This window comes from Aotus nancymaae, unplaced genomic scaffold (assembly GCF_030222135.1).
Source record: "Aotus nancymaae isolate 86718 unplaced genomic scaffold, 86718_ANA_hifiasm-v0.15.2.pri h1tg000022l_1, whole genome shotgun sequence".
Classification (NCBI taxonomy): domain Eukaryota; kingdom Metazoa; phylum Chordata; class Mammalia; order Primates; family Aotidae; genus Aotus; species Aotus nancymaae.
Window position 1 is genome coordinate 10,161,378 of NW_026988435.1, and position 27,345 is coordinate 10,188,722.

Here is a 27,345-nt window from a genome sequence, read left to right on the forward strand (position 1 = left end):
ATGGGCTACACTATGGCTTGAGCTACTGACCTTCATGGAATGCATTTTCCCAGCACCCCTGTCCTCTGGCTTACAATTAGGTTTAGCCAAAGAAAGGCAATGGCAGGCGATTGTTGGTTAGAAGAGTAAGGTAGAATACTTATTTGGGCTCTGGTAGTGGCTGCACGTTTTGGTTACAGCTGAAGCCACATGCCATATCAGGCTTGGGGTAGCAAGTATTACCTCCTCACCTTTTCTGGTCCATGAGCCATTCATCTTTTGTTAGTTTCCTTAAGCCTTTCCATGTCTTCATAATATAATACCTTCTTTAAACGCTCTAAACTTGAATCTTTTGATGGTGTCATGTGCTTTCTACTGTGATCTGACTGCACACCTCACAGTAATCGTACTTTAGATGCTTGTCAGTTTTATATTCTCAGATGTCTAGATCAACTGTACCTCAATTTATATAATAATGCATTTGTGTATGCATATTCTAATTTTTAAATGTAAATTACTTTTCCTTTTCAAAAATTCATGATTCTCTCTGTTTTTATTATTTCGACCCTTCTCCTGACATCTATCTCCTCCACCCAAAGCCCTTCATTCCACCTAGGTCATCACATTCACAGAGCTTTGAGAACTAAGTCATCATTGGTTACCATTGACCCCTACTCAGGTCATCCCTGATTATGCATTCAACCAGTTTATTGCCAACATAAATTGAAAATTTTTGGTTTTCTACAGTTGCCTTTTATTTCCTTCTTCCCCACTTCTTAGTTTGCATCCTTACTGTCTCTCAGATGAAATACTGACCTTGCTCCATACAGGATAGAAAGCCACTCCATTCAGCAAGCAAATAATCACACAGAAGGTGAAAAGACTTTTGTACAATTTAAATATTACAAGTGAGTCTCCTTTTCCATATGCTCTTTAGACTTAACCCATGAATGAAGAGAAGAGACTCCACCCTGATTTCATGCTTGGTTTTCTGCTTTACATGTAGCTCTAATTCCTCAGGGACGACAGTGCCAGTCAGACCTCCCAGTGACAAGACAATCATATCATCTTACCTCTGTCACCTTTCACAGCACCTGTGCACTATACACTCACCTTGAGTTTTTTTTTTTTTAACTCTATCAATTTCCTTTCCCATACAAGTTTACACTAATCTTTCCATTTTAAGCTCCCATTTACTCTCCATGACACAGCACTCTAAACCGTGGATGAGCAAAAGCTATGAGTAAGGTCAGATTGCTTAGTATCCTTGCACCACCAAGGACATTGCAGACTTCAACAAGTTACTAAGTTTCTCTCGGTCTCAACATTCTTATATGTAAATGTGCATAGCAGTAGCTCCGTTGTGAGTACAACATGAATTCGTGCTTTTTAAGCATCCTCAACTAAAATAAACTTTCCACCATTTCCTTAGTATGTTCTGATTGGGTGACAAATATCCCAGAATAAGCTCACAATAGCAAAATGCACAGAATACTTTTAGCACTGTCTCAAACTGTAGCAACTTTTTCTGCTACCTTTTGAAGCAATCTCTAAATTCATTTCCTGTATTGAGTTTTATTTTGTTTTGTTTTCTGATCTTGCTAATGGGCTGTAATTTTTCTGCCTATGGACTGACTACTATTTTAACAATTTGTTAGGTTTTATTGCAGAAGATACTCTATTATACTTACATAGCTGTATCTTTATATATCTAAATGTTGATGTATAGGAATAAATAGACAGATACATTTCTCTACAAGGTTGTCCACTTTTTCAGTTCAGATACAGTCTATTACTTATTCCCTTTGTACTATAGATTTGTTTAAAATGAACAATAATTGTATAATGCAAATTAATAGTTACTGTAAATTAAATGTCCATTATATTGGCACATACTTTCTTAAGATTATTGATCATCTTAACAACAACTCTGCGAAGTAGGCATCATCTCTACTTTATATACAACAGTGCTCCTCAAACGGCCAGTCCACAAGTGTATTACTCACCAGCAAAGACACAGGTACACAAATTAAGAAAAATTACTTAGAAATTTTTATAGAAACTTGACATTGCCATGATTTCCAAGTGTGTGATCTGTGTCAGTAAATGTGGTTTGTGGTTTGTATTTTTTTTTTAATTGTACTTTAGGTTCTGGGGTACATGTGCAAATGATGCAGGGTTGTTGCACAGGTACATACATGGCAAGGTACGCTACACTGGCAGGGAAACCTTTTGATGTACTCTGATTAAGGAGTTCATATAGACCAGAAACCAAAGTACTGTCTCCTTCATCAAGAAAGTCTTACTGCACAATAGAAGTATCAGCTGAATATCAAGGGTCTTAGCTATATAGCAAAAAATGTGATTTATGGTTGTAAAAGCTAATTTGTTAAATACAAAATTGTTCTCTTTATCATATAATAACATAGATGTTGATTATAAGCACCTATACTGCATGTGGAGGCACCCAGTTTACACAGGGGAAAATTCTTGAGACTATCTGAATAACAAAAAGCTTTTATTTCTACAAGGAAAGAAATTAGTCCATTCCCAGGTTTTAAATATGTAGGTTGGACAGCCAGCCTTCACTTGTTTTATATATTTGGTATCTTTAATGATCTCTGTACTACTTGTGAGGAATAAACGCAACATGCTTTGCAATGGCAGGTAAGATCAAAGGACCAAGGAAAAGTTAGAAGCTTAGAATAATAGAGTTTCTACAATTATTTATGACATGATTCATAAATTAAATACAATTATCAGTGAAAGAAGTGATGATCTTGATATTGCACATTTGCAAAAAGTTATCATCGACTATTTTAGGACACCGATACAATATTTTGAATTTATATTTTAGCACAAAAGATTCACATATGGAAATTCAGGGATCCTGAATTGATTTCTTTCATCAGAAATGTATTTAACTATAACTTTACAGGATGTATACTGGAGCAGGCTACTAATGCAGGACTGAAGATGAATTTTTGAAAATGTGGTAAAATTTGCCTTTTTTTGTATAAAATTGTATTTTATTCTATTTATTTTAATTAATTTATTTATTTGAGACATCTCGCTCTGTCACCCAGGCTGGAGTGCAGTAGCGTAATCTCAGCTCATTGCAACCTCCACCTCCCAGGTGCAATTGATTCTCCTGCTTCAGCCTCCCAAGGAGCTGGGATTGCAAGCATACATCACCATGCCTGGATAATGTTTGTATTTTTAGTAGAGACAGGGTTTCTACTAAACCCTGTTGGCCAGGCTGGTCTCAAATTCCTGACATCAAATGATATGCCTGCCTTGGCCTCCCAAAGTGCTGGGATTACAGGTATGAGCCATTGCACCTGGCCCTGGATAAAATTTTAAAATAAATATCCTACACTTGCTGAAATTGCTTCAAAAATCTCTTCTTCCATTTCTGCCAATGCATTTCTCTATGATTCATTTCTCTACTATGACTGCTATTAATATAAAAATTGGAAACAGTTCAGATTGTACATTATTCCCTGCAAGAAATGCTGTAGTCAATTCAACGAGATTATATAAATTAATAAGCCAGAAGCATGTGCCACATTAAAATTTCAATAATTGATATATATGATATTCATTCTAAATGTGCACATGGGCATTTAATATGAAAAATTACTGTTTCTCTCATAACTTTGTGTTTAGTTCTAATTCCAGAATAACAAAAAAATTACAAGTATGATAATTACTATCTGTATTATTTCCAATATATCCACACTCAACAAATACATAAAATTTTATACTTTTTCCTTTTCATGTTATATTTGCAGAACCTAATAATAAAAATATGAAACTTGCATTGTGTGTGCCTGATTATTTTGTTTTCTAGTGATTCATTTTTATTGCACATTATAAAAGTATTACTTTTGCTTGATATAGAGAGAAAAATTGCCCTCAAAAATGATTTGAGAAGTCTGACAAAGCTCCATGACTAAGATTAATTTGTCATGATCAACATTGCAGCTCCACACCTAGACCTTGTTCAGAAAAATGCCTGTTGCATAAAAGACAAAACAGTTTCTGATATAGTCTGATGTATACAGAGTGTATAGCTTAACTTCTTGTGTATGCAACAAAAACAAACAGCCTCCTGTCTTTCTAATCCCAGGGAAAAAAATAGATAAAGCTAAAGGAGGACTAGGATTTGGGGAGCATTTTGCTTTGGTTATGGTTGTTTTCACCAATGATATGAATAAGAGTAGAAAGTGGAAGATCCAGACTTAAATAACTTGGAGGTGTTCTTAGAGGCTTCCGCAGATGCCCAGGGCAGATGAAGGATTGATCCCCTGCCCTCTGATGGCATAGAGGTAAATGCCATTCCCCTAGCAAGATTACTGATGTCTGATCATTCCCTCCATGTTCTTCATAACTATCTTCCTGGAAAAGAGGACAAAGCTTTCTTGTCTTACTATATGGGATTCTGAGGGTGAACAAGAGCTTACAGCTAAAGTCCATTTTCCTAGCAAGATTACTGATGTCTGATCTTCCCTCCCTGTTCTTGCTAACTGTCTTCCTGGAAAAGAGGGCAAAGCTTTCTTGTTTTGCTATATGTGATTTTGAGGGTGAACAAGACAAGATAAAGCATGCTTGAGGGAGAAAACTTCATCTACAAACACTTGCAAGTGTGGGGAATTATATTGTATGCATAGAACCACAATAGAACTATTTTTTTCTGGATTTGTATAATAAAGATAGGTACTCATCCAAGGATGATAATGAAAGTCAAAATGCTTGCAACTTATAACCTGCAGGATAAATGATAACCAACTTAGTTTTATCACTGCTTTTCAGAAGTAGAATTCTGCAAGTCAAATGTCACAATATTTGGAAAGCTCTTTTTGTAAACTTTGTAAAAATAAAAAGAGCATTTAAATTCATGATTCAAGTGCTGTTTCCCCCACACCTCCTTTACCTGTTGCTACTGATGGATCCTAGGGCTCAGTCCTTGGACTGCTTTTCCCTAGGTCTTTTTAAGTCATCAAGCCTGATAATACATATATCTACTCTGTATTTAAGATCTTTAAGTTGATTATTTCTGGACTCCAGACTCATATATCCAATTGCCTATCATGAAATCTTCTCTTTTACGTTTCATAAGCTCAAACGTAACAAGGGTAAATCCAAACTTTCCCATAAAACAATTACCACCTTCACCTCCTGCAAGCTTCTCCATCTCCTTTTCAAGTTTATTATTTTAAGTGTTCAAGTCAAAAGCCATGAAATCATCCATGACTCCTCCTTCACTCTTCAATCTCACATTCTTGCCATCAGCTGGTCCTATTTTCTCTGCTTTCAGGTAGATTTGCTCTGTTTTCAAATACACAGAACATTCCATCTATTCTCATCATCCTTATTGCTATCTGACTGATCCACACCCACTTCATCTTTTGCCTGGATTATTGCAATAGCTGTCTAATTGGTCTCCCTGCTTTTAATCCTCTCTCACTGCCCCATACTCTACTTTTCCCACGACGGCCTGAGTGATACTGTGAACGTGTTTATAAAATCCCCTCACTCCTGTGATCAACACTGTCTGCTGGTTTCACATCACAATCAGAGAAAACTCCAGAATTATTCCATGAGTGACAAGGCCCCCCTTGATCCCTCTCCAGCCCACTACCTCTGCCTTCCTCTCTTCTAGTCTTTTCATCCACTTTGGTCGGGACACGTTGGCTGAGATCTTCTTTCAACATGCTCAGAGTGTCTTTACTTCAAGCTGCTTCTCCGCTTGGCTCACTTTCCTTCCAGAAGATGACGCATGACACTTCCACCTCTCTATCCTCTTTGTGAGTGCCTCCTGCAATGTCACCTTAATGAAGCTTCCTCTCACATTTATTTAAAATAGCATTTCTTGTCTCTCTTCCCCAAGTTTTGTTTCTTCATAGAATGCATCACTCTCAGACAAACTATATGTTTTCGCATTTATTTTGCTTATCATCGATTTCTTCCCATCTGAGAGTAAGTTGCATGAGGGCAGAGTTTTGTCTGTTTTGTCCTCTGCTAAATCTACAGTGCCTAGAAAAACTGCAGAAACCAGTTTAATAATTGTTACTGAATGAATAAATGTTTCTTAATTACTCTCCTGTATATAACATAAAACTGTAATGATATAGTAAATGATTATGACTATTAATTTCTTTTGAATCTGTGAACTTAGGATTCCATAGAAACTCAGAATTATAATTAATTTCCTTGATGACACCTTCTCTGCCATAAATGGATGGTAGGGAGCTTTAAGATCTTTTAATAATGTAATCAATTGCATGGCTACGCAAAAATTAGACTACTTTGCTACCTGTTTGAAAATTGGGAATTAGTTTCTTGTTGCTTAACTATATCGCAAAGCTCATTAAAGTTATTGCCTTAAAACTTTTCGTATACATTCTGTGATGGTTAATAGAAACTGTCAACCTGATTGGATTGTTTCTGGGTGTGGCTGTGAGGGTGTTTCCAGACATTAACGTTTGAGTCAGTGGACTGGGAGAGGAAGACCCACCCTCAATGTGGGGGTGCGCCATCCAAACGGCTGTCAGAGCCGCTAGAACAAAGTAAGCGGGAAAAGGTGGAATAAGCTGGCTTGCTGAGTCTTCTGGCTTTCATCTTTCTCCCATGCTGGATGCTTGCCCTTGAACATCAGACTCCAGGTTCTTTGGCCTTTGGAGCCTTGGACTTACATCAGTGGTTTGCCAGCGTTTGGGGGCCTTGGTAACAGACTGAAGGCTTCACTGTCAGTTTCCCTACTTTTGAGGCTTTGGGACTCAGACCGAGCCACTACTGGCTTCCTTGTTCCTCACCTTGCAAGGAACTATTGTGGGACTTCATCTTGTGATCATGTGACTCAATTCTCCTCAGAAACTCCCTTTCATATATACACCTATCCTATTAGTTCTGTCCTTCTGGAGAACCTGGATTAATATACATTCCTTCTCTGTTTCCTTAGCTCTTACCCTGGTCCAGGCCATCATCATGTCATACCTCAGCTGCGAAAATCATTTTTATCTTTCTTTCACCTCTCTCTCCTCAAAGCCTCTCTTTCTATAACAGTTCAGATATCAATTTCCTTTTTCAGTGCTCTAACTTTAAAAGAATTTATATTGTGACTAACGTGTTAAGGTACAAAACAAAAGCTAGGGCTATTGAACGACAGAAGCAAAATCATTTATAGATAATACAGAATCATGTAATGAGTTTGTAAAGAAGTTACAAAACACTATTTGAACTAGTGAGAGAGTATTTAGGGAGGAGGTAATAAACAAAATAGAAATGTACATTTTGATTTGCTAGATACTCAGTCATAACTACTTCTACTGGCAGCTACTTTTACTTTGTCACATAAAGAAGGTGACAAAGTAAAAGTAGCTGCCAGTAAAAGTAGTTGCCAGTGTCAGGCACCAGGGCTGGCTTCCCCCTCTCACTTTATTTCACTCTTTGTCACACAGACTCAGAGGCAGCTCTGCAGGTGGGAGAGCCTCTTTTCAAAAATTTCTCACTACAAGAGCCTACACTCAACATAAAAAGTAACAAAGTCAGGAAAGGAAGGAGTGAACTCTTCTTTTTCTCTTATTTCTCCCTCACTTAGGTCCTTTCCCCAAATCCTTTAGAGTAGCAACTGAATCTCCAGATTAGAAATCTTCATTTCGTTGTTACCCTCAATGTAGTTATAGCACCTAAGAACACAGAGTCTTTGCTTTATGTCTCATTGACTAAAAGACCCAGTTCAGGTATTTGCCCATCACACAGCCATTTTCTTCTTAAAAGGAGTATATAAGGTCTCAACTTCATGTTAGATAGAAACTGCTTAAGACCTTAAATGGTAGCCTTATGATTTGTTTTGCTTTGAATACAATGTTTCAAAAATCTCAAAACAGACTCTAAAAAGAGTTTCAGCCTACAAACCGAGACATGAGATAAGGTGGCCTTTCAAAATTCATTGTCCTCAAGAAAGTTTGTAAATTGGAACTGAGATTAGTTTATGCAATCAGTCAAGATTGGTTCAAGATCACACACAATTCCATGATGGAATTGTGATTCAAGTGCAGCTATCCTGACTACCAAGTTTATAAATTTCAAACAAGTAACTAATGTTGGCAAAAGTTCATGAGGTTAGATTTTAAGTTGCAAAGAAATAAGTGACAAATAACTAATCATCATCCCCACAGGAGAATATCTTTTTAACAATACCGGACAATATTTTTATCAAAATCCACTATTTGGAAATAGTCCATTCAATCTCACTGAGTGCAGTTTTCATCATTAAAAGAAGGATGGACTATATGTATTTGATGGGACTTTGAAAGTCCAAATGCAATATATTATGTATAGATTTGTATTGCTACTATTCTTTCTAAACTACTATCCTTCTTTCTAAAATGTGAAAGTGAGTGACATGGAATGCTCACAGCAATCACTCAGTATTTCACCTCCCTACTCTCCATTTGTACTTCAGTCCACTTAATTCTTACAAATACCCACACTTTGGTACTAAAATAACGCTACTTCCTGCATTTCACCAGAGCTGCAAAATGCTTGCTTACTGCTTTTTCCAAGGGTGGCTCACGGGAGCCTGCAGGGACTAAAGAAATAATAAATCAGGAAATGTGGAGTATCTAACCTAATTTGTAATTTTTCCTGTTCACACAGTTTAAAATGTTACATTGCAAACATTTATTTAGAAGAAGGTATTTCTAAATTGTATTATTTTATATGTATGAATAGTGAAGAAATGTTTCCTGAAAAGAGGGTTAAAAATATTGAGGATTTATAAATACAGAAAAATAACTGAAGAAAATCAAGTGAATACATTGAAAAGTAGCTAATATTATTTAACATATAACCACAATAAATACATAGTTCAATATTTTCTAATTAGTATTGCCTTAGTGAAAGACTGTGTGCTTTTGTCCATTTTTGCTTATATTTTTGTGCACTTTAGTTAAAATTTCCAACTTTACTTATAAAAATGGCTTTTGGTATTAAAAGCTGTAGTACTTTGTATGGACGCCCATGCAACGATATTTGAAAAATACAGGTTTCTCATTCATTTTGTACTTGATGTTAAAATTATTTTCATAATGGATTTATTCTATTAAAAGAAAATACCCTGCATAAAGTCTATACACCGAGACCATTTATTAGGATCATCATTGGTTACAGACAATTTATACTGGAGATTGTAGATTATAAATGATCATTATTTCCTTGCTCAGTGTACACGCACTCCCGATTGTAACTCAAAGCACAGTGGAGGCACCTGTTACAAGCTGAACCAATCTATTTCTCTCTCCTGGAATTTTGAAACTAGAACAGAAAAATACAGTAGACTCTAAGTTTTTAAGTATAATAACCTTTGTGATAGTGCTCTAGAGCTAAGTTTACACCTGCCTCAAATATGAAAAAATAAAGCTCCATTTCCATAATACAGATTCACCATAGGGGAGGGCATCACTCTCTAAAATTCTGATGCAAATTATCAAGAAAAACACAGAATGGGGAAAAAATGCTAAAAATTAAAGAGTAAACTTTAAATAATGCATCTTATCAAAAATACATTTTGTGGGTATGGACAAAATTATGTGCTTACAAACAGAATTGAATTTGCCTGTTATACATAAGTATTTTTTTGATATTGTTAAGATTTTCTTATATATACTAAGGAATTATAGTAATAATGCTATTTTGAAATGTACTTTAAGAATGTTAGAGTATCTGAAATTCCCATGGTCTCTGTGCTGACCCTGATTAAAAGGCTACTCAACATGAAGACATATGTCACCAGAAATCAGTATATCACCCAGAAACTAGGTCCCTGTGCAGTACATTGTTACTCTTTATATTTGACAAATGGTACCTAGGACAGTTCCAATTACTTGAAAGGAATTCACTTTATCAAAAAAGGCTATTTTCAGTCATTAATATTTTCAAGTCAATTTACTTTTTTCTAGGCTCATGAAGGATAATTTTATCAATTACTTAGTCATGTTGCATCTCCTGGAATAAAGTTTATTATGCAACAAGTAGAATTACAGATAGCTACCTGCAGATTGCTTGACCTAATACTTTTCCCTGCCCTGTATCCCTTCCGCCACACCCATATATAGATGGTACATAACAACTTGCCACTTGAAGCCAAAAATCCATGTTTTTTTATTTTAGTATTCTCAATGCCTAGCATAATTCCCAGGTCACAGCAATATTTTGTAGATATCTATCCATGCAATTAAATTGAAATTGTGACTTGAAAATCTTCCAAATATCAAATATGGTTACATACACACAGATTGACACTTGTTTAGTGAAGCCTGCCTTGCTTAAGAGCTACTAAATCACAAAATGGAGAATCTGAAGTATCACAAAAAACATCAAGGCATTTCCCCAGAAACTGATCACTCTTTGCATTGTTTATTCCTTTGTTTTAAAAGAGGGAAATACATAACACAATGGTAGTGACTATCTGTTTAGTCTGAGTCTAGCCAGTTCACCATCCCACTTCTACTGCCACAATCGTCTAAAATGATACTCCCAAATGATTTAAAGTCATTGAAATCATAGTTGACCATGTGCTAACTCTGTATGTCTTACCAACTTGTAAATGTAATTACAAAATATGTGCCCAGAAACATACATGATGAAAAGATAATGGAACCCAAATTTTCATGAGAACAAGCTTTCTTTTAAGCTGCTCTATTCAATATGAAATAGACTCCTCAAATATCAGTGAGCTGCAGTAACTACAAACAACCTAGCACAGTGCCCGTCACACGGTAGATGATCACCAAATAGTTGTTGAATTAAAAAATGAATACATAAATTAATCATCAGAAAGTAGAATAAAACTGTATATAGAAACGTTTCTTGTTGTAGGGTTTTAGCAAAATATATGTTTACAAACAAAAATGTGCAATAACTGAAAGGACTTAACTCAAGAGCTCGGTCATTTTCACATAGTCATCAGTACTTATTTGCTAAAAAATTTCACTTTTACTTCGAAAAACACTGCAGAAAGTATTATCAAAAGTAGACATATAATTTCTCTAAAATATAATATCAAATATGGAAATTGTGCTGAATGTTGATGTCCAAAAATTAAAATTTGTGGAAACAATTCAGCATGCATATGTTGCTTCGAATGTCAAGGTTTCGGTCTTGCTGCTTATAGCTTAACGTTGTTATGTCATGTAACCACTGGAGTTTATAACATATATTATCATTATTTAAAATTGCTGGACTCAAAATGCACAGGTCTAAAGAAGTAAATGTAATAATTATACAATCCACAACTGAAGATTTTCTTTATGTTTAGAGAATTTCCAATAATGGCTTCATCTTAAGCAAAAGTAGAAGTAAATTCTTTAAGAAGTCTATGAGGCCGCGTGTGGTGGTTTACACCTATAATCCCAGCACTTTGGGAGACCGAGACAGGCAGATCACTTGAGGTCAAGACTCTGAGACCAGCCTGGCCAACATGGTGAAACCCCTTCTCTACGAAAAATATAAAAATTAGCCAGGTATGATGCGTACACCTGCAGTCCCAGCTACTGGGGAGGCTCGGACAGGAGAATCACTTGTACCTGGGAAGCGGAGGTTGCAGTGAGCTGAGACAGTACTACCGCACTCTAGCCTGGGTGATGGAGTACTTAGTCTCAAAAAAAAAAAAAAAAAAAAACGAAAAAACGAAAAACAGAAAACTATGAGCATACACTTTAACATATGTATTAAATCTCTTCCCACAGAAGCAATGCAACAGGATAGTTGCAAGCATAAAATAATTCAAGATTTTCAGTGGAATTGTCTTAACTGAAAATTGGGTATGTAGAAATCTCTGTGTACACAGGGTGTGCTATAATTGTTCCTTTCTGTTTATCTTCCAGATCCATGCTCTTTATCTTAGAAGACTAAACTACCAAGGATCCCTTGACCTATGGTTTTCATCTGGGATTAGCCCACAGAAGGAATTGACAAGAGAACAGAGGTTGGGAGAAAAGAGATGTCAATTGACATATTTTCACACCTCGACCCCTTCTCACCCAGTCATAGCTCCCAACCAGAAGCCTTCTCCCATAATTGTAACTTTAGTTACTTTGGTTTTTCTTACAGATCCCAAAGTAGGATGTACTCCTACTGCGAGTTTCTGGGTGCTGAATCATGTTGGCTAGTTTCCTTAACTATGCCTGTATTTCTATTAATGTTCTGTTTATTGTTCTTTAACTGCAATGTACCATTTAATGCCTAATGGGAATACAATTCAATATGCATGTATTTGCTAGGAAACTTACTGTTTCCTAGGCAGTACTGTGGTTTGGTAGGGTTGAAATATGAGATAAGATGTATGGAAGAAATCAGTCAGAAAGAGTGGCTCTGAAATACAAAACTAGATATTATAATTCCAAAGGAAAGAGAAAGAAAGAAAGAAAGAAAGAAAGAAAGAAAGAAAGAAAGAAGGAAGGAAGGAAGGAAGGAAGAGGAGGGAAGGGAAAGGAAGGGAAGGGAAGGGAATTATTTACAGAATAACAAAGCATGAAGGGAATTAGACTTGTCATAAGAAAACTCAAGTTTTTTTTTTTTTTTTTGAGACAGGCTCTTGCTGTGTTGCCCAGGCTGTACTGGTTCACTGTAACCTCCACTTCCTTGGTTCAAGAGATTCTCCCAGTAGCTGGTATTACAGTTGCATGACATCATGCTCTTCTAAATTTTGCATTTTTAGTAGAGATGGGGTTTCACTATGTTGGCGAGACTTGTTTTGAACTCCTGACCTCAAGTGATCCAGCCACCTTGGCCTCCCAAAGTGCTGGGATTACAGTTGTGAGCTGCCACACCTGGCCACAGAACTCAAGTCTCTTCATTGCTTAGTCATTTACTACTCAAGTTATTTAAATATGTAAATATCAATATCTTTATATAAAATGGGAATGCCTACTGTTGTTGAGATCCCATGAGAAAAGGTAAACATGCTGAAAGTTGTCTAATAACTTTGCTGTATAAGCCTATCATTATTAATTTCACTTTTTATTGTATGGATATACAGTAGCTGCATTTTTTAAAGAAAACAAAAAGAAGGGTGATAGCAGCCAAATGTAATACCTGCTTTACTCAGTTAATCTTTAATAAAGCCTGTCAAATTGATTGATAGCAGTTGTGGAGATAGACAGTCAGGTGGCATGGATTGGCATAGAGCCAGAAGAACCTGTACCTCCAATTCTGGTTCCTCTCATTTTTCTTCCCTTTATCACTCTTAGTTTTAGGACACTTTACTCATGTTTTTCCTCTTCCATTATTCCCAGTATTAGTGTAAAATTATCAGCATAATAATTGGCTAATTAACACCAATGATTTTAAGTTACGTCTTTAATAGATTTTTATTTTGATTTCTTTAGGAAATTTTTAATGATTATTAAAAAACAATTTTTAAAAGTAGAAATACTGAGAAGAAAATCACAAAAAAGTCACGTATTTTACACTTTTATATAAAAACACATACAAGCACAGGGAGATGTATCTGTTGAATGTGTATGTTATGGGCTTCTGGAGATGTTTGTTTAAAGTATTTTTCTCAACAATAGGAAGGAATTGAAGGGTTCTTTCCTGAACATTAAGTGATCAGATTGTGCTACTTCAATTGATTTTTTTTTCTCCACCTGCAGAAAAACAGACAGTATGATCTAATTGATTTTTTTTTCCATTGCCAAATACCACAAAGCATTTATGTGGCGTTTCAACGACCTCTACTCCTTACTCTCTCTGTCTCCCTGTACCCACTCTATTCCAAATGCTTATCAACTATTTGTAACAGATGTGGTAAAAATTTGTGCAAAAAGAAAGAGAAGAGGATTATAACAAGTGAATGTTTTCTTAGCTACATCTGTTCTAGGTCTCTCTGACCCATAAGGATCTATACATTTCCTCTTGATTTTAATTTTCTATTTAGTTTTTCCAGATTCTTAAATATTAAAGAAAAAGTCCTCATACGTAGGCCGTACAGAAATGAGGTGGAATTGTAATTGAATTTCTGCTTTGTAGGCTAATAATGTCTGATTTTTAGGAACACACAAAGCAGACAGGGAACTGGTCAAAATAAAATTCTGGTCCAACCACCAGTAGTGGGCTTTCAATGGACACCTTTTATTACTCTACTGGTTGGTGTCAGAGGCAGAATTTAAATTCAGATCTGACTGTCTGTCACCTGTGCCACAATATCCCCCTTAAAGCTGTACAATTTAAACAAAAATCATTTATTGACTATTTGATGCATGTTTTTTATGATAGCCTACTGGCTTTCTCAGTTAGAAAGCACATATTCTATAGTAGCCAAGGCTGGACTTGGGCAAGGTCTATTATGACATCTGATGAGTGAATCAGCACCTAGAATTGTGCTTTACAACACAGTGAGTGCTGACCATAGGACGATACTGAGTACATGAATACAGCTAGTGTGACAGAAACCAAATTTTAAAATTTTACTGAATTTTAATTAATGTAAATTTAAATATCTACATGTGACAACTGAATTGTTCAGCTCAGCCCAGATACGGAACATACCCATTATCATGGAATGTTCTCTTGGACAATGCTGACTATACTGTATTCTTCTGTTTTTTGTTTTGCTTTGTTTTTGAGATGAAGTTTTGCTTTTGATTCCTAAGATGGAGTGCAACAGTGCTATCTTGGCTCACTGCAACCTCTGCCTCCCAGGTTCAAGCAATTCTCCTGCCTCAGCCTCCCGAGTAGCTGGGATTACTGGCATCTGCTGCCACACCCACTATTTTTTGTATATTTAGTAGACATGGGATTTCGCCAGTTAGCCAGGCTGGTCTCAAACTCCTGACCTCAGGTGATCTGCCTGCTTCAGCATCCCAAAGTGCTGGGATTACAGGTATTAGCCACTATGCCCAGCCTTTGTGTGTTAATCTATGTATTTCTTCAGCAGTTTGAAGTGATATGCAGCTTTTTAACAAAAAGGTAGCTGTCAAGACCAATGGCAGAGGCTGCCCAGGTTACATTTAAAATGACATGGTTTCCAGACCCCTTTGTTCTCAGGAATATTTCCGTTAAAATCAAGGCAAAACCTGCACCTGGATTCTAACTTCTTTACTACCAGTCATTAGCTGACTGTCTGTGGAGAAATATCCTTGATTGTTTGGTCTTTTGTTTTCCATTAATCAATGGACACAAGCTACTGATTACATTAAACATGGTAAAAAGTTGTAAAACTTGAATTTGATGCCCTCATCTTTATTTTACTTCTATGAGAAATATGACAATATTAGTTCACCTTAGCCAATTCCCCCACTAGACACCTATCTCCCCTGTGAAGAGATTCCTGATTCACTTTTTTTTTCTTTTTGAGACAGAGTCTCACTCTATCCCCCAAGCTGGAGTACAGCAGTGCAATCTCGGCTCACTGCAATCTCCGCCTTCTGGGTTCAAGCTATTCGCATGCCTCAGCCTCCCGAGTAGCTAGGATTACATGACTATTGACATTTAAAGTCTCTGACAGAGACCCCTAGGAAAAGGGGTTTAGCCTAATTCTCCTTTGCTTGATTCAACTGACCACTCACAGCATATTTTTATTCAGCTAATAAATTCCTGTAAACAAGGCTTTTCCGACTCTAACATGAATCTGGGCTGCCATCCTGAGTTTCTCAGTCATAGCCAGGACCCTTGGAAACTTGCATTTCCAGGTAGCATGAAATGCTCCCCAGGTTGCCTCTTGGAGCTCATAGTGGCAGTAGCAATGGCTGTGAGGTAGTGATCAGCACTTCTTCTTTTTCTGAACAGTTTGCCCTTCCTTCCTTCCTTCCTTCTTCCTTCCTTCCTTCCTTCTTTCCTGCCTTCCTTCCTTCCTTCCTTCTTTCCTGCCTTCCATACTCAGTAACATTTATCAATACAGAAATCCAAGCCCAGGGGTGCAAAACTCTTGAGAGAATTGACATGCCTAAACCCAAGTGTCTTGATCTCAGCTGCATTTTATAATCATTTGAGATATAATTAAAATATTCTGATACTGCATATCTCTGGAAGACTCTGTTTGGAAAGTCCCCCAAGTGATTTTAGCTCAGGCTAAGAACCACTGGAAACATAATGTGAGACAGAAAGAAGAGTGGGGATATAGATGAAGCTGTAACAGTAGCAGCTACCTGTAGGGGGTGGTATAATCAATGACACAGCCCATTCCTTTCCTTTTCTCTCTTGCTCTCATGTGCAGTCTTCACTTATACAACAGGTATGCATTGCTTACTGTAGTCTAACTCATGCTCACCCTCTTCACTTAGGCTCTGGTACAACTTGGAATGCTTGCTTGCTCAAGACAAGTTCAAGATAAGCTTTAAAACTGGTGAGAACTAGACAGGCAAATACAGATTAAAAGATGATGTGTGGAAAATTATAATATGAAATCTTTTAAAAATGCTTTTAATTTCAAACTCTTATTTGATAAGCATTATTGTCCAAGAATCCTTTCAACTAAGATCTCACATGAAAATTGAACCACTCTTGTGAACAGATTGTGAGGACAGGAAAAAAAAAAAAGGAAATTGAGCCACTCACATATGAGGGAATAGACAAGTTAGATTGCCAAAGGATTTCTTCTTCAGTGCTCTCTGTTATATTACTGCAACTGACATTTCGAACCACAACAGTTAGAAAAAACAGAGTATCAAAAACAAACCTATCCTACCAAAAACACAAACACACATACACAGGCTTTTTTTCCAACCTAACTAAGCTATTACAGCATTTGGGGAAAAAAAAATATTCAGTAAAGTAAGTTCAGGCAGGGCACAGTGTCTTACACCTGTAATCCCTGTACTTTGAGAGACCAAGATGAGGGGATGACTTGAGCTCAGGAGTTCCAGACTAGCCTGGACAATATGGTGAAACCTCCTCTACACAAAAAAATACAACAAAATTAGCTGGGCGTGGGGGCACGTGCCTGTACTCCCAGCTACTCAGGAGGCCGAGGTAGGAGAATTGCTTTAGCCAGGGAGGTGGAGGTTGGAGTGAACAGAAATAGCACCCCTGAAAAATTCCCTGAACAACAAAATGAGACCCTGTCCTCCTCACCAAAACAAAAAAACAAAAGAACAAAAAAAACAGTGTATACTTCAACAATTCATAGAACTGGTGTATTCATTATTTCAAGGCAGTGTAAAGACGCAGGAATATATTACCATATTTCCCAAATAGGGCATGATTTTTTTTCTCCTAATTATCCCTCAGAAAAGAGGAGGTTGCCTTATAATCAAGTCCTTGCAAATCTTTTATTACAAGTTGCTCTCTGTTTTCTCCAAGAAAGATGTATTAGCTTGAAATATCCCAAATCAATTCTAGTTTTTCTAGTTTTGATGTTTTTCAGAGGATAACGTATAGAATCACTAAAAGCAGAGGCAAGGACATTTCATATAAATTTTGTCTTTGTGCCTGGGGATTTGAACTCACAATTGGAGATGTCATTGTAAACATGACTCTTAAAGATCTCCTTAAAAAGCAGTACAAGAGTTGTTATAAAGTAGAGATTGTCATTATACACCTGTGGGACAAATGAACAACAAGAGAAAGTGTTCTAATGTTATAAAAGTTCATAGTTGCTGCTTGGGACAAAGTTTTTGTTGATAGTGTGCTACACTTTCAAAAATTGCTAATAAGCAAGATTGTTTCATTAAAGGGATTAAAAAAGTAATATTTATAAATTAGTATATTTTTCATATTACTTTATGTATGTATAATCAAGTTGACAAATTAAATAGTATAATAATACATTTAGTTGTTCCATGAACATTTCTAAAAATCTGTTTTTTTCTAGAACATTTTCTTTTGCATCACAGTATTAATCAAATGAGACATTTCCTTAAAATTGGCACCACCTTAAATTTGAGGATATGTTTTAAATATGTATCCACTAATATTTGTAATCAATTAATATTAAAATCATAAAGAGGTTGTTAAATCTCTGTGAGTTTTTGTATATGCATTTAACTATTTTAACTAATAGAACTTCATTTGTTGGAAAGAAACAACTAAAATTGTAAATTAAAGCTCTTTCTAAATAATAAAGTTCTAATGCAGTATTAGGCATTTACCCTCCATGACAGTTAATATTATATTATGACTGACATATTGACACATAGCATTCAATTTTATATTAAATGACAATATGACTGGGCCACAGTTCCCAGATGTTTGGTAAAACAATCATCTAGATGTGTCTGTGAAGGTACTTTTTAGATGAGTTTAACATTTAAATTAGTAGACTTTGAGTAAAGCAGATTCTTGTCCATGAAGTGGATAGGCCACACTCAATCTGTTGAAGGCCTTATGAGAAAGTCTGAAGTCCACTAAAGAAGAGGAAATTCTCCCTGATACTGCCTCTGGACATGAGCTGCAACAAAATCTCTTTGGCTCTCCAGCCTACCAGCCTGTCCTGCATTTTGCAAACTTACTAGACCCCACAATTACTTAAGCCAGTTTATTAAAATAAATATCTATCAATGTATCTATTCTATTCTATTCATTTTGTTTCCCTGGAGGACTTTAACACTTCCTCTATCCCTGGTTCATTTTTCTGCATAGCACTTGTCCCCTTCCAATGTACTATAAAATATATTTCATTTGCATGTTTCTTTATTGTCTGTCTTCTCCAGTGGACTCTATTCCCTAAAAAGGCGGATACTATTAACTTTCTGCTACCTAATTTTAATGCCTGGTACAAAGGTACTCTCAATAAATATTTATGAAATAAATGAATTAGATACTTCATCAATCCTTCATTATCACATTTAAAACAAACTAAAGATTTCATTTTATGTGTAGAGAACATCAAGGAAGAGAAATCATAGCAATGAACAAAATATAATAAATGCACATTTTAGGTGAACTGGGCACATTTATTAGACAGTGATGACATTTTAATTGTTTAAATGGAACTGATTTGAAGTTATCTTACTATTATGTACACAGATTCATTTAAAAAGATATTAAGACTAATAGCTAATTTTAAGTACCAAAATAGCTAATATATAAATAATTATTTATATCTTATATAATAGAAATGTATCTTAAGCAACAGTTCCATATTTTCATTATCATTTATGGACTCACTTTTTAACTAATAATTGATGAAGGCTTAGCTATTTGGTTTGCTTGAATTATATAACGTGAATTTCCTTTGTTCTCTGGGAAAGTTTAATCAAAATCTATTATCCAATAAGAAACTGAAATTAGTTAATGAAGTCCAGTTCAACCTTAAAAAATACAGCTTCTTAATTTCAGTTTATTTTGGAAACATGAAATACTTTAACATTATGTGAATCATTTTTACAGTTCTTACTTTCAAAGCAAATTCATGAAATTAAAACATTAAACTTTCATAAAATCATATTGTATCTTCAAAATATGTAAAACTAATTTTCATAAAAGTAACATTATATTATCAGGAGAAAGAAAAAACTCAAACTATAAACAAAACAGCTACAGGAGTGAGAATACATGGTATCTAGAGAGAAGATGGTTGCTAAGAGAAGGCATAAAACTATTTTAGAAACAGAATTAGAACTGTTTATTTTATTAAAAAGTTGACATAGGTTATCTTTGGTGTTTATGACTTGCAAACTAAAGTATTTAATATTTAACATGTTTAAATACAAGCAGCAGCAGTCTGGTAATCAAAAGGAATAATTTGAATCACCTCAGAAAAATAAATTTATTGTAATTAGGATATTTTAGAATATGATTAAAACATTGAAAGAAAATGTATTCACCTTTCTTGTCATCAAAGTACAGAGTCTGTTGAGCTGGATTTGACCACTGGAGGGAGGTGTTATCGTTTTGATCAACCCTGCAGGTCAAAATTGCAGTTCCGCCTTCAACAACGGTTACATTCTGTGTTAGTGGAAACTGCCCTTGGCTGCCTAAAAGGGGATTAAAGAAAATGTTTGTTAAATGAAAGTCATAAAATGATTAACTTCCCAAGATCTACACTGGCCTTAACTTCTCATACAAAATAAAATTTAAAGCAACCAAATAACTGCAAAACTATATATTACAAAAGACAAAAAAAAAAATTGAAAATCCTCAGAGAACAACAGTATTGAAATATAAAGACTCCTTTATGCTCCCTTTCTTCTTCTAGGAATTTTTTTTCACCTAGGCATACACAAAGATTTATATTCAAATGGTAATATTATAATCATTGATTTCCCTAGGCTTTGCATTTGTTATTATGGTACTAGACTTGGTCGGTGTTGAAGATAAGGCACTGAAATAATTTTGGATGAGTTGAACTCTTTAAAGCAGTAGAGGTAACATAAAATAATTCCCTGATAGCTTTTATAATCTTGAATAAATTTTTTGAAATATGGATACTAAAACTTTAGATTCAATTTCTGATAAAAAGAAACAAAAAAAGAATCCCAATTAACTGGGTTTTCCTGTAGATTTAGCTCTTTTTAGAAATACAAAAATGTGTTGTGTACAACAGTGTGAGTACTCTTTAAAAAGTGTAGAATATACATTCAAATTTTAAAGTGATTAATCCAGGAGATACAGGTAACACTCTTCATAGTTCCTTTGTGTGGTTTCTTGATTTTCTCCAAGTAATATATATTTCTTTTATAATCAGAAAAATACGTATTTTTAAATGACCCTTGTTAATTTGGATATCATCAGTATGTAATTAAGGTTTTGATCTTCCTAAGCATTTTACTAATTTATTAAAGTAATTCATGTAATAAATTTACTTAATAAGTGCACTTCTAATCGTCTAACAAAATTTGAGCACTTGAATACATAATATATAAATTTCTCTTCAGCAAGATGATCTGAAGATAAACTGCTAAGTCTGATAACCAAGATTAATATGGGTAAGAATGACTTTCTAGAACCAGGTAAAAATATTATGATGTAAGCAAGGTAGTTCATTAAGTCAAGGATAATTTACATATGCAAGAACACTATAATGACTTAATCACATTCATTAAATATATTTCCCTTTTCTTCTTTAGTTTTGTAATGATTCAATCATTACTACAAGCACCACTTGAGCTTATGGTGGAACTATTGGCATAAGAATCTTATTACTGGGAACTCCCGGGCAAGTTGACTGAATAGGAACAGCTCTGGTTTGCGGCTCCCATCAAGACCAAGGCAGACGGCAAGTGGTTTCTGCATTTCCAACTGAGGTACCTGGTTCATCTCATTGGGACTGGTTAGGCAATATATGCAGCCCATGGAGGACAAGCAGAAGCAGGGTAGGGTGTCACCTAACCTGGGAAGTGCAAAGGGTTGGGGAACTCTCTCCCCTAGCCAAGTGAAGCTGTGAGGATCTGTGCCATAAGGGACTGTGCTATCCAGTCCAAACACTATGCTTTTCCCATAGTCTTTGCAACCCACAGACCAGGAGATTCCCTTGGGTGGCTACACCACAAGGGCCCTGAGTTTCAAGTACAAAACCAGGCAGCCATTCGGGTGGACACCGAGTATTTTCATACCCCAGAGGCACCTACAATGCCGGGGAGACAGAACCATTTACTCCCCTGCAAGGGGGGCTGAAGCCAGGGAGCCAAGTGGTCTAGCTCAGCAGATCCCACCCCCACAAGTCAAGCAAGCCAAGATCCACTGGCTTGAAATTCTTGCTGCCAGCACAGCAGTCTGAAGTCGATCTGGGATGCTGGAGGCTGGTGAGGGGAGGGGCACCCACCATTACTGAGGCTTGAGTAGGTGGTTTTCCCCTAACAGTGTAAACAAAGGCTTCAGGAAGTGTGGACTGGGCAAAGTCCACCATAGCTCTGCAAAGCCACTGTAGCCAGACTGCCTCTCTAGATTCCTCCTCTCTGGGCAGGGCATCTCTGAAAGAAAGGCAGCAGCCCTAGTCAGAGGCTTAAAGATAAAACTCTGATCTTACTGGGACAGAGCACCTGGGGGAAGGGGCAGCTGTGGGTGCATCTTCAGGAGACTTAAATGTTTCTGTCTGCCAACTCTGAAGAGAGCAGCAGATCTCCCAGCACAGTGCTTGAGCTCTGCTATGGGACAGACTGTCTCAAGTGGGTCCCTGACCCCCATGTCTCCTGACAGGGAGACACCTCATACAAAAGAGCTCTGGCTGGCATTTGATGGGTGCCCCTCTGGGACAAAGCTTCCAGAGGAAGGAGCAGGCAGTCATCTTTGCTGTTCTGCAGACTCTTCTGGTGATACCCATGCAAAAAGGATCTGGAATGGACCCCTAACAAACTCCAACAGACCTGCAGAAGAGGGGCCTGACTGTTAGAAGGACAACTAATAAACAGAAAGCGGTAGCATCAGTATCAACAAAAAGGATGACCACACAAAAACTCCATCCGCAGGTCACCAACAGCAAAGACTGAAGACAGATAAACCCATGAAGATGAGGAAAAACCAGCTGAAAAAGGCCGAAACTCCCCAAAACCAGAATGCCTCTTCTCCTCCAAAGGATCACAACTCCTTGCCAGAAAGGGAACAAAACTGGACAAAGAATAAGTTTGACAAATTGACAGAAGCAGGCTTCAGAAAATGGGTAATAACAAACTCTTACAAGCTAAAGGAACATGTTCTAATCCAATGCAAGGACGCTAAGAACCTTGAGAAAAGGTTAGAGGATCTGCTAACTACAATAACCAGTTTAGAGAAGAACATAAATGACCTGATGGAGCTGAATAATACAGCATGAGAACCTTGTGAAACATACACAGGTATCAATAGTCAAATCGATCAAGTGAAAGAAAGGATACTAGAGACTGAAGATCATCTTAATGAAATGGAGTGAGAAGACAAGACTGAAGGAAAAAGAATGTAAATAAATGAACAAGGCCTCCAAGAAATATGGGACTATGTGAAAAGACCAAAGCTATGTTTGACTTTCAGGTGTACCTGAAAGTGACAGGGAGAATGGAACCAATTTGGAAAACACACTTGAGGATATTATCCAGGAGAACTTACCCAACTGAGCAAGACAAACCAACATTCCAATTCAGGATATACAGAGAACAACACAAAGATACTACTCAAGAAGAGCAACTCCAAAACACATAATCATCTGATTCACCATGGTTGGAATAAAGGAAAAAATGTTAAGGGCAGCCAGAGAGAAAGGTCGGGTTACCAACAAAGAGAAACCCATCAGACTAATAGCAGATCTCTCTGCAGAAACCCTACAAGGCAGAAGACAGTGGGGGACAATATTCAATATTCTTAAAGAAAAGAATTTTCAACCCAGTATTTCATATACAGCCAAACTAAGCTTCATAAAAGAAGGAGAAATAAAAACCTTTACAGACAAGCAAATGCTGAGAGATTTTCTCACCACGAGGCCTGCCGCACAAGAGCTCCTGAAGGAAGTACTAAATATGGAAAGGAAAAACCAGTACCAGACACTGCAAAAACATACCAAATTGTAAAGACCATTGACACTATGAAAAAACTGCATCAACTAACAGGCAAAATACCCGGCTAGCATCATAATGACAAGATAAGATTCACACATAACAATATTAACCTTAAATGTAAATGGGCTAAAAGCCCCAATTAAAAGGCACAGACTTGCAAATTGGTTAAGGAGTCAAGACCCATCAGTGTGCTGTATTCAGGAGGCCCATCTTATATGCAAAGACACATATAGGCTCAAAATAAAGGGATGGAGGAAGATTTACCAAGCAAATGGAAAGAAAAAAAAAAGGGTGGCAATGCTAGTCTGTGATAAAGCAGACTTTAAACCAACAAAGATCAAAAGAGACAAAGAAGGGTATTACATAATGATAAAGGGATCAATGCAACAAGAAGAGCTAACTGTCCTAAATATATATGCACCCAATACAGAAGTACCCAGATTCATGAAGCAAGTTCTTAGAGACCTACAAAGAGACTTAGACTCCCAAACAATAATAGTGAGAGACTTTAATACCACACAGTCACTGTCAATATTTGACAGATCAATGAGACAGAAAGTTAACAAGTGTATACAGGACTTGAACTCAGCTCTGGACCAAGCAGACCTAATAGACATCTACAGAACTCCCTACCTTAAATCAACAGAATATACATTTTTTTCAGCACCTCATCACATTTATTCTAAAATTAACCATATAATTGGAAGTAAAAATGCCTTATCAAATGCAAAGGAATGGAAATCATAACAAACAGTCTCTCACACCACAGTGCAATCAAAATAGGACTCAGGATTAAGAAACTCACTGAAAATAGCACAATGACACATGGAAATGGAACAACCTGCTCCTGAATGACTACTGGGTAAATAATTAAATTAAGACAGAAATAAATAAGTTCTTTGAAACCAATGAGAGCAAAGACACAACTTACCAGAATCTCTGGGACACAGTGAAAGCAGTGTTTGGAGGGAAATATATAGCATTAAAGGCCCACAGGAGAAAGCGAGAAAAGATCTAAATTTGACACTTTAACATCATAATTAGAACAACTAGAGAAGCAAATTCAAAATCTAGCAGAAGACAAGAAATAACTAAGATCAGAACAGAACTGAAGAAGATAGAGACATGAAAATCCCTTCAAAAAATTAATGATTTGGGAACTGGTTGGTTTGAAAAGATTAACAAAATAGACTGCTAGCCAGAATAATAAAGAAGAAAATAGACACACATAGAAAAAGAAGAATCAAATAGACACACATAAAATGATAAAGTAGATATCACCACTGATCCCACAAAAATACAAACTACCATCAGAAAATACTATAAATACCTCTACACAAATGAACTAGAAAATCTAGAAGAAATAGAAAAATTCCTGGAAACATACACTCTCTCAACACTAAACCAGAAAGAAGTCGAATCCCCGAGTAGACCAATAACAAGTTCTGAAATTGAGGGGGTAATTAATAGCGTACCAATCAAAAAAAAAAAAAAAAAGCCCAGGACCAGACAGATTCATAGCTAAAATCTACCACAGGTACAAAGAGGAGCTGGTACCATTCCTTCTGAAAATATTCCAAACAATAGAAAAAGAGGGACCTCTCCCTAACTCATTTTATGAGGCCAGTGTCATCCTGATACCAAAACCTGGCAGAAAAATAACAAAAAAAGAAAATTTCAGGCCAATATCCCTGATGAACATCAATGTGAAAATCCTCAATAAAATACTGGCAAACCAAATCCAGCAGCACATTAAAACACTTCTCCACGATGATCAAGTTGGCTTCATCCCTGGGATGCAATGCTGGTTCAACTGGTTCAACATATACAAATCATTAAATGTAATCCATCATGTAAACAGGACCAAAGACAAAAACCACATGATTATCTCAATAAATGCAGAAAAGGCCCTTGATAAAATTCAACACTCCTTCATGCAAAAAACACTCAATAAACTAGGTGGTCATAGAACATATCTCAAAATAATAAGAGCCGTTTATGACAAACTCACAGCCAATATCATTCCGAATGGACAAAAGCTGTAAGCATTCCCTTTGAAAACCAGCACAAAGAGTGCCCTCTCTCACCACTCCTATTCAACATAGTATTTGAAGTTCTGACCAGGGAAATCAGGCAAGAGAATGAAATAAAGGGTATTCAAATAGGAAGAGAAGAAGTCAAATAATCTCTGTGGCAGATGACATTGTTGTGTATTTTAAAAATCCCAGTATCTCAGCCCAAAAACTCCTTAAACTGATAAGCAACTTCAGCAGTCTCAGGATACAAAATCAATGTACAGAAATCTCAAGCATTCCTATACACCAATAAAGGAAAAACAGAGCCAAATCGTGACCAAACTCCCATTCGCAATTGCTGTGAAGAGCATAAAATACCTGCAAATACAATGTACAAGGGATGTGAAGGATGTCTTCAAGAAGAATTACAAACCACTGCTCAAAGAAATAAGAGAGGACACAAACAAATGGAAAAACATTCGACACTCAAGGATAGGAAGAATCAATATCATGAAAATTGCCATAATGCCCAAAGTCATTTATAGATTCAATGCTATTCCCATCAAGCTACCATTGACTGTCTTCACAGATTTAGAAAAAGCTACTTTAAATTTCACTGGGAACCAAAAACAAACAAACAAACAACAAAAAAACCTACTTTAAGTTTCATATGGAATCATATAACCAAGAGAACCCTAAGCAAAAAGAGGAAAGCTGGAGGCATCATGCTGCTTGACTTCAAACTATACCACAGGGCTACAGTAACCAAACAGCATGGTACTGGCACCAAAACAGATGTATAGACCAATGGAACAGAACAGAGACCTCAGAAATAATGCCACACAACCATCTGATCTTTGACAAACTTGACAAAAACAAGCAATGAGAAAAGGATTTCCTATTTAATAAATGGTGTTGGGAAAACTGGCTAGCCATATGCAGAAAACTGAAACTAGATCCCTTCCTTACATCTTATACAAACATTTTCTCAAGATGTATTAAAGATTTAAATGTAAGATCTAAAATCATAAAAACCCTAGAAGAAAACCTAGGGAATACCATTCAGGACAGAGGCCTGGGCAAAGACTTCATGACTAAAACACCAAAAGCAATTGCAACAAAAGCCAAAATTGGCAAATGGTTAGACTAAAGTGCTTCAGCACAGCAAAAGAAACTATCATCAGAGTGAACAGCAACCTACAGTGTGGGAGAAAAATTTTGGAATCTATCCATCTGACAAAGGGCTAATATCCAGAATCTACAAAGAACTTAAACAACTGTACAAGAAAAAAACAAACAACCTCATCATAAAGTGGGCAAAAAATATGTACAGACACTTTCAAAAGAAGACATTTATGTGGCCAACAAACATGAAAAAAATCTCATCATCACTCATCATTAAAGAAATACAAATCAAAGCCACAGTGAGATACCATCTCATGCCAGTTAGAATGGTGATCATTAAAAAGTCAGGAGACAACAGATGCTGGAGAGGATGTGGAGAAATAGGAACGATTTTAAACTGTTGGTGGGAGTGTAAATTAGTTCAACCATTGTGGAAAACAGTGTGGTAATTCCTCAATGATCTAGAACTAGAAATACCATTTAACCCAGCAATCCCATTACTGGGTATGTACCCAAAAGATTGTAAATCATTCTACTATAAAGACACATGCACACATGTGTTTACTGCAGCACTATTCACAATTGCAAAGACTTGAAACCAACCCAAATGCCTATCAATGTTATACTGGATAAAGAAAATTTGGCACATATACACTGTGGAATATCATGCAGCCATAAAAAAGAATGGGTTCATGTCATTTGCAGGGACATGGATGAAGTTGGAAACCATCATTCTCAGTAAACTAACACAAGAACAGAAAACCAAACATCACATGTTCTCACTCATAAGTAGGAGTTAAACAATGGAACATATG

At 36.3% G+C, this 27,345-nt stretch overlaps 1 protein-coding gene across 3 annotated transcripts in view; it reads right to left on the reverse strand.

Annotated features, from left to right (window-relative positions):
* CADM2 (cell adhesion molecule 2) overlaps positions 1–27,345 on the reverse strand; it is a 1,089,430-nt gene that overhangs the window by 236,503 nt on the left and 825,582 nt on the right. For all 3 annotated transcript variants that reach the window (XM_012454659.3, XM_012454658.2, XM_064380014.1), the window contains exon 3: positions 19,752–19,901. In XM_012454659.3, coding sequence (XP_012310082.1) covers positions 19,752–19,901 — 150 coding nt within the window. The remainder of the gene's footprint in view (positions 1–19,751; positions 19,902–27,345) is intronic.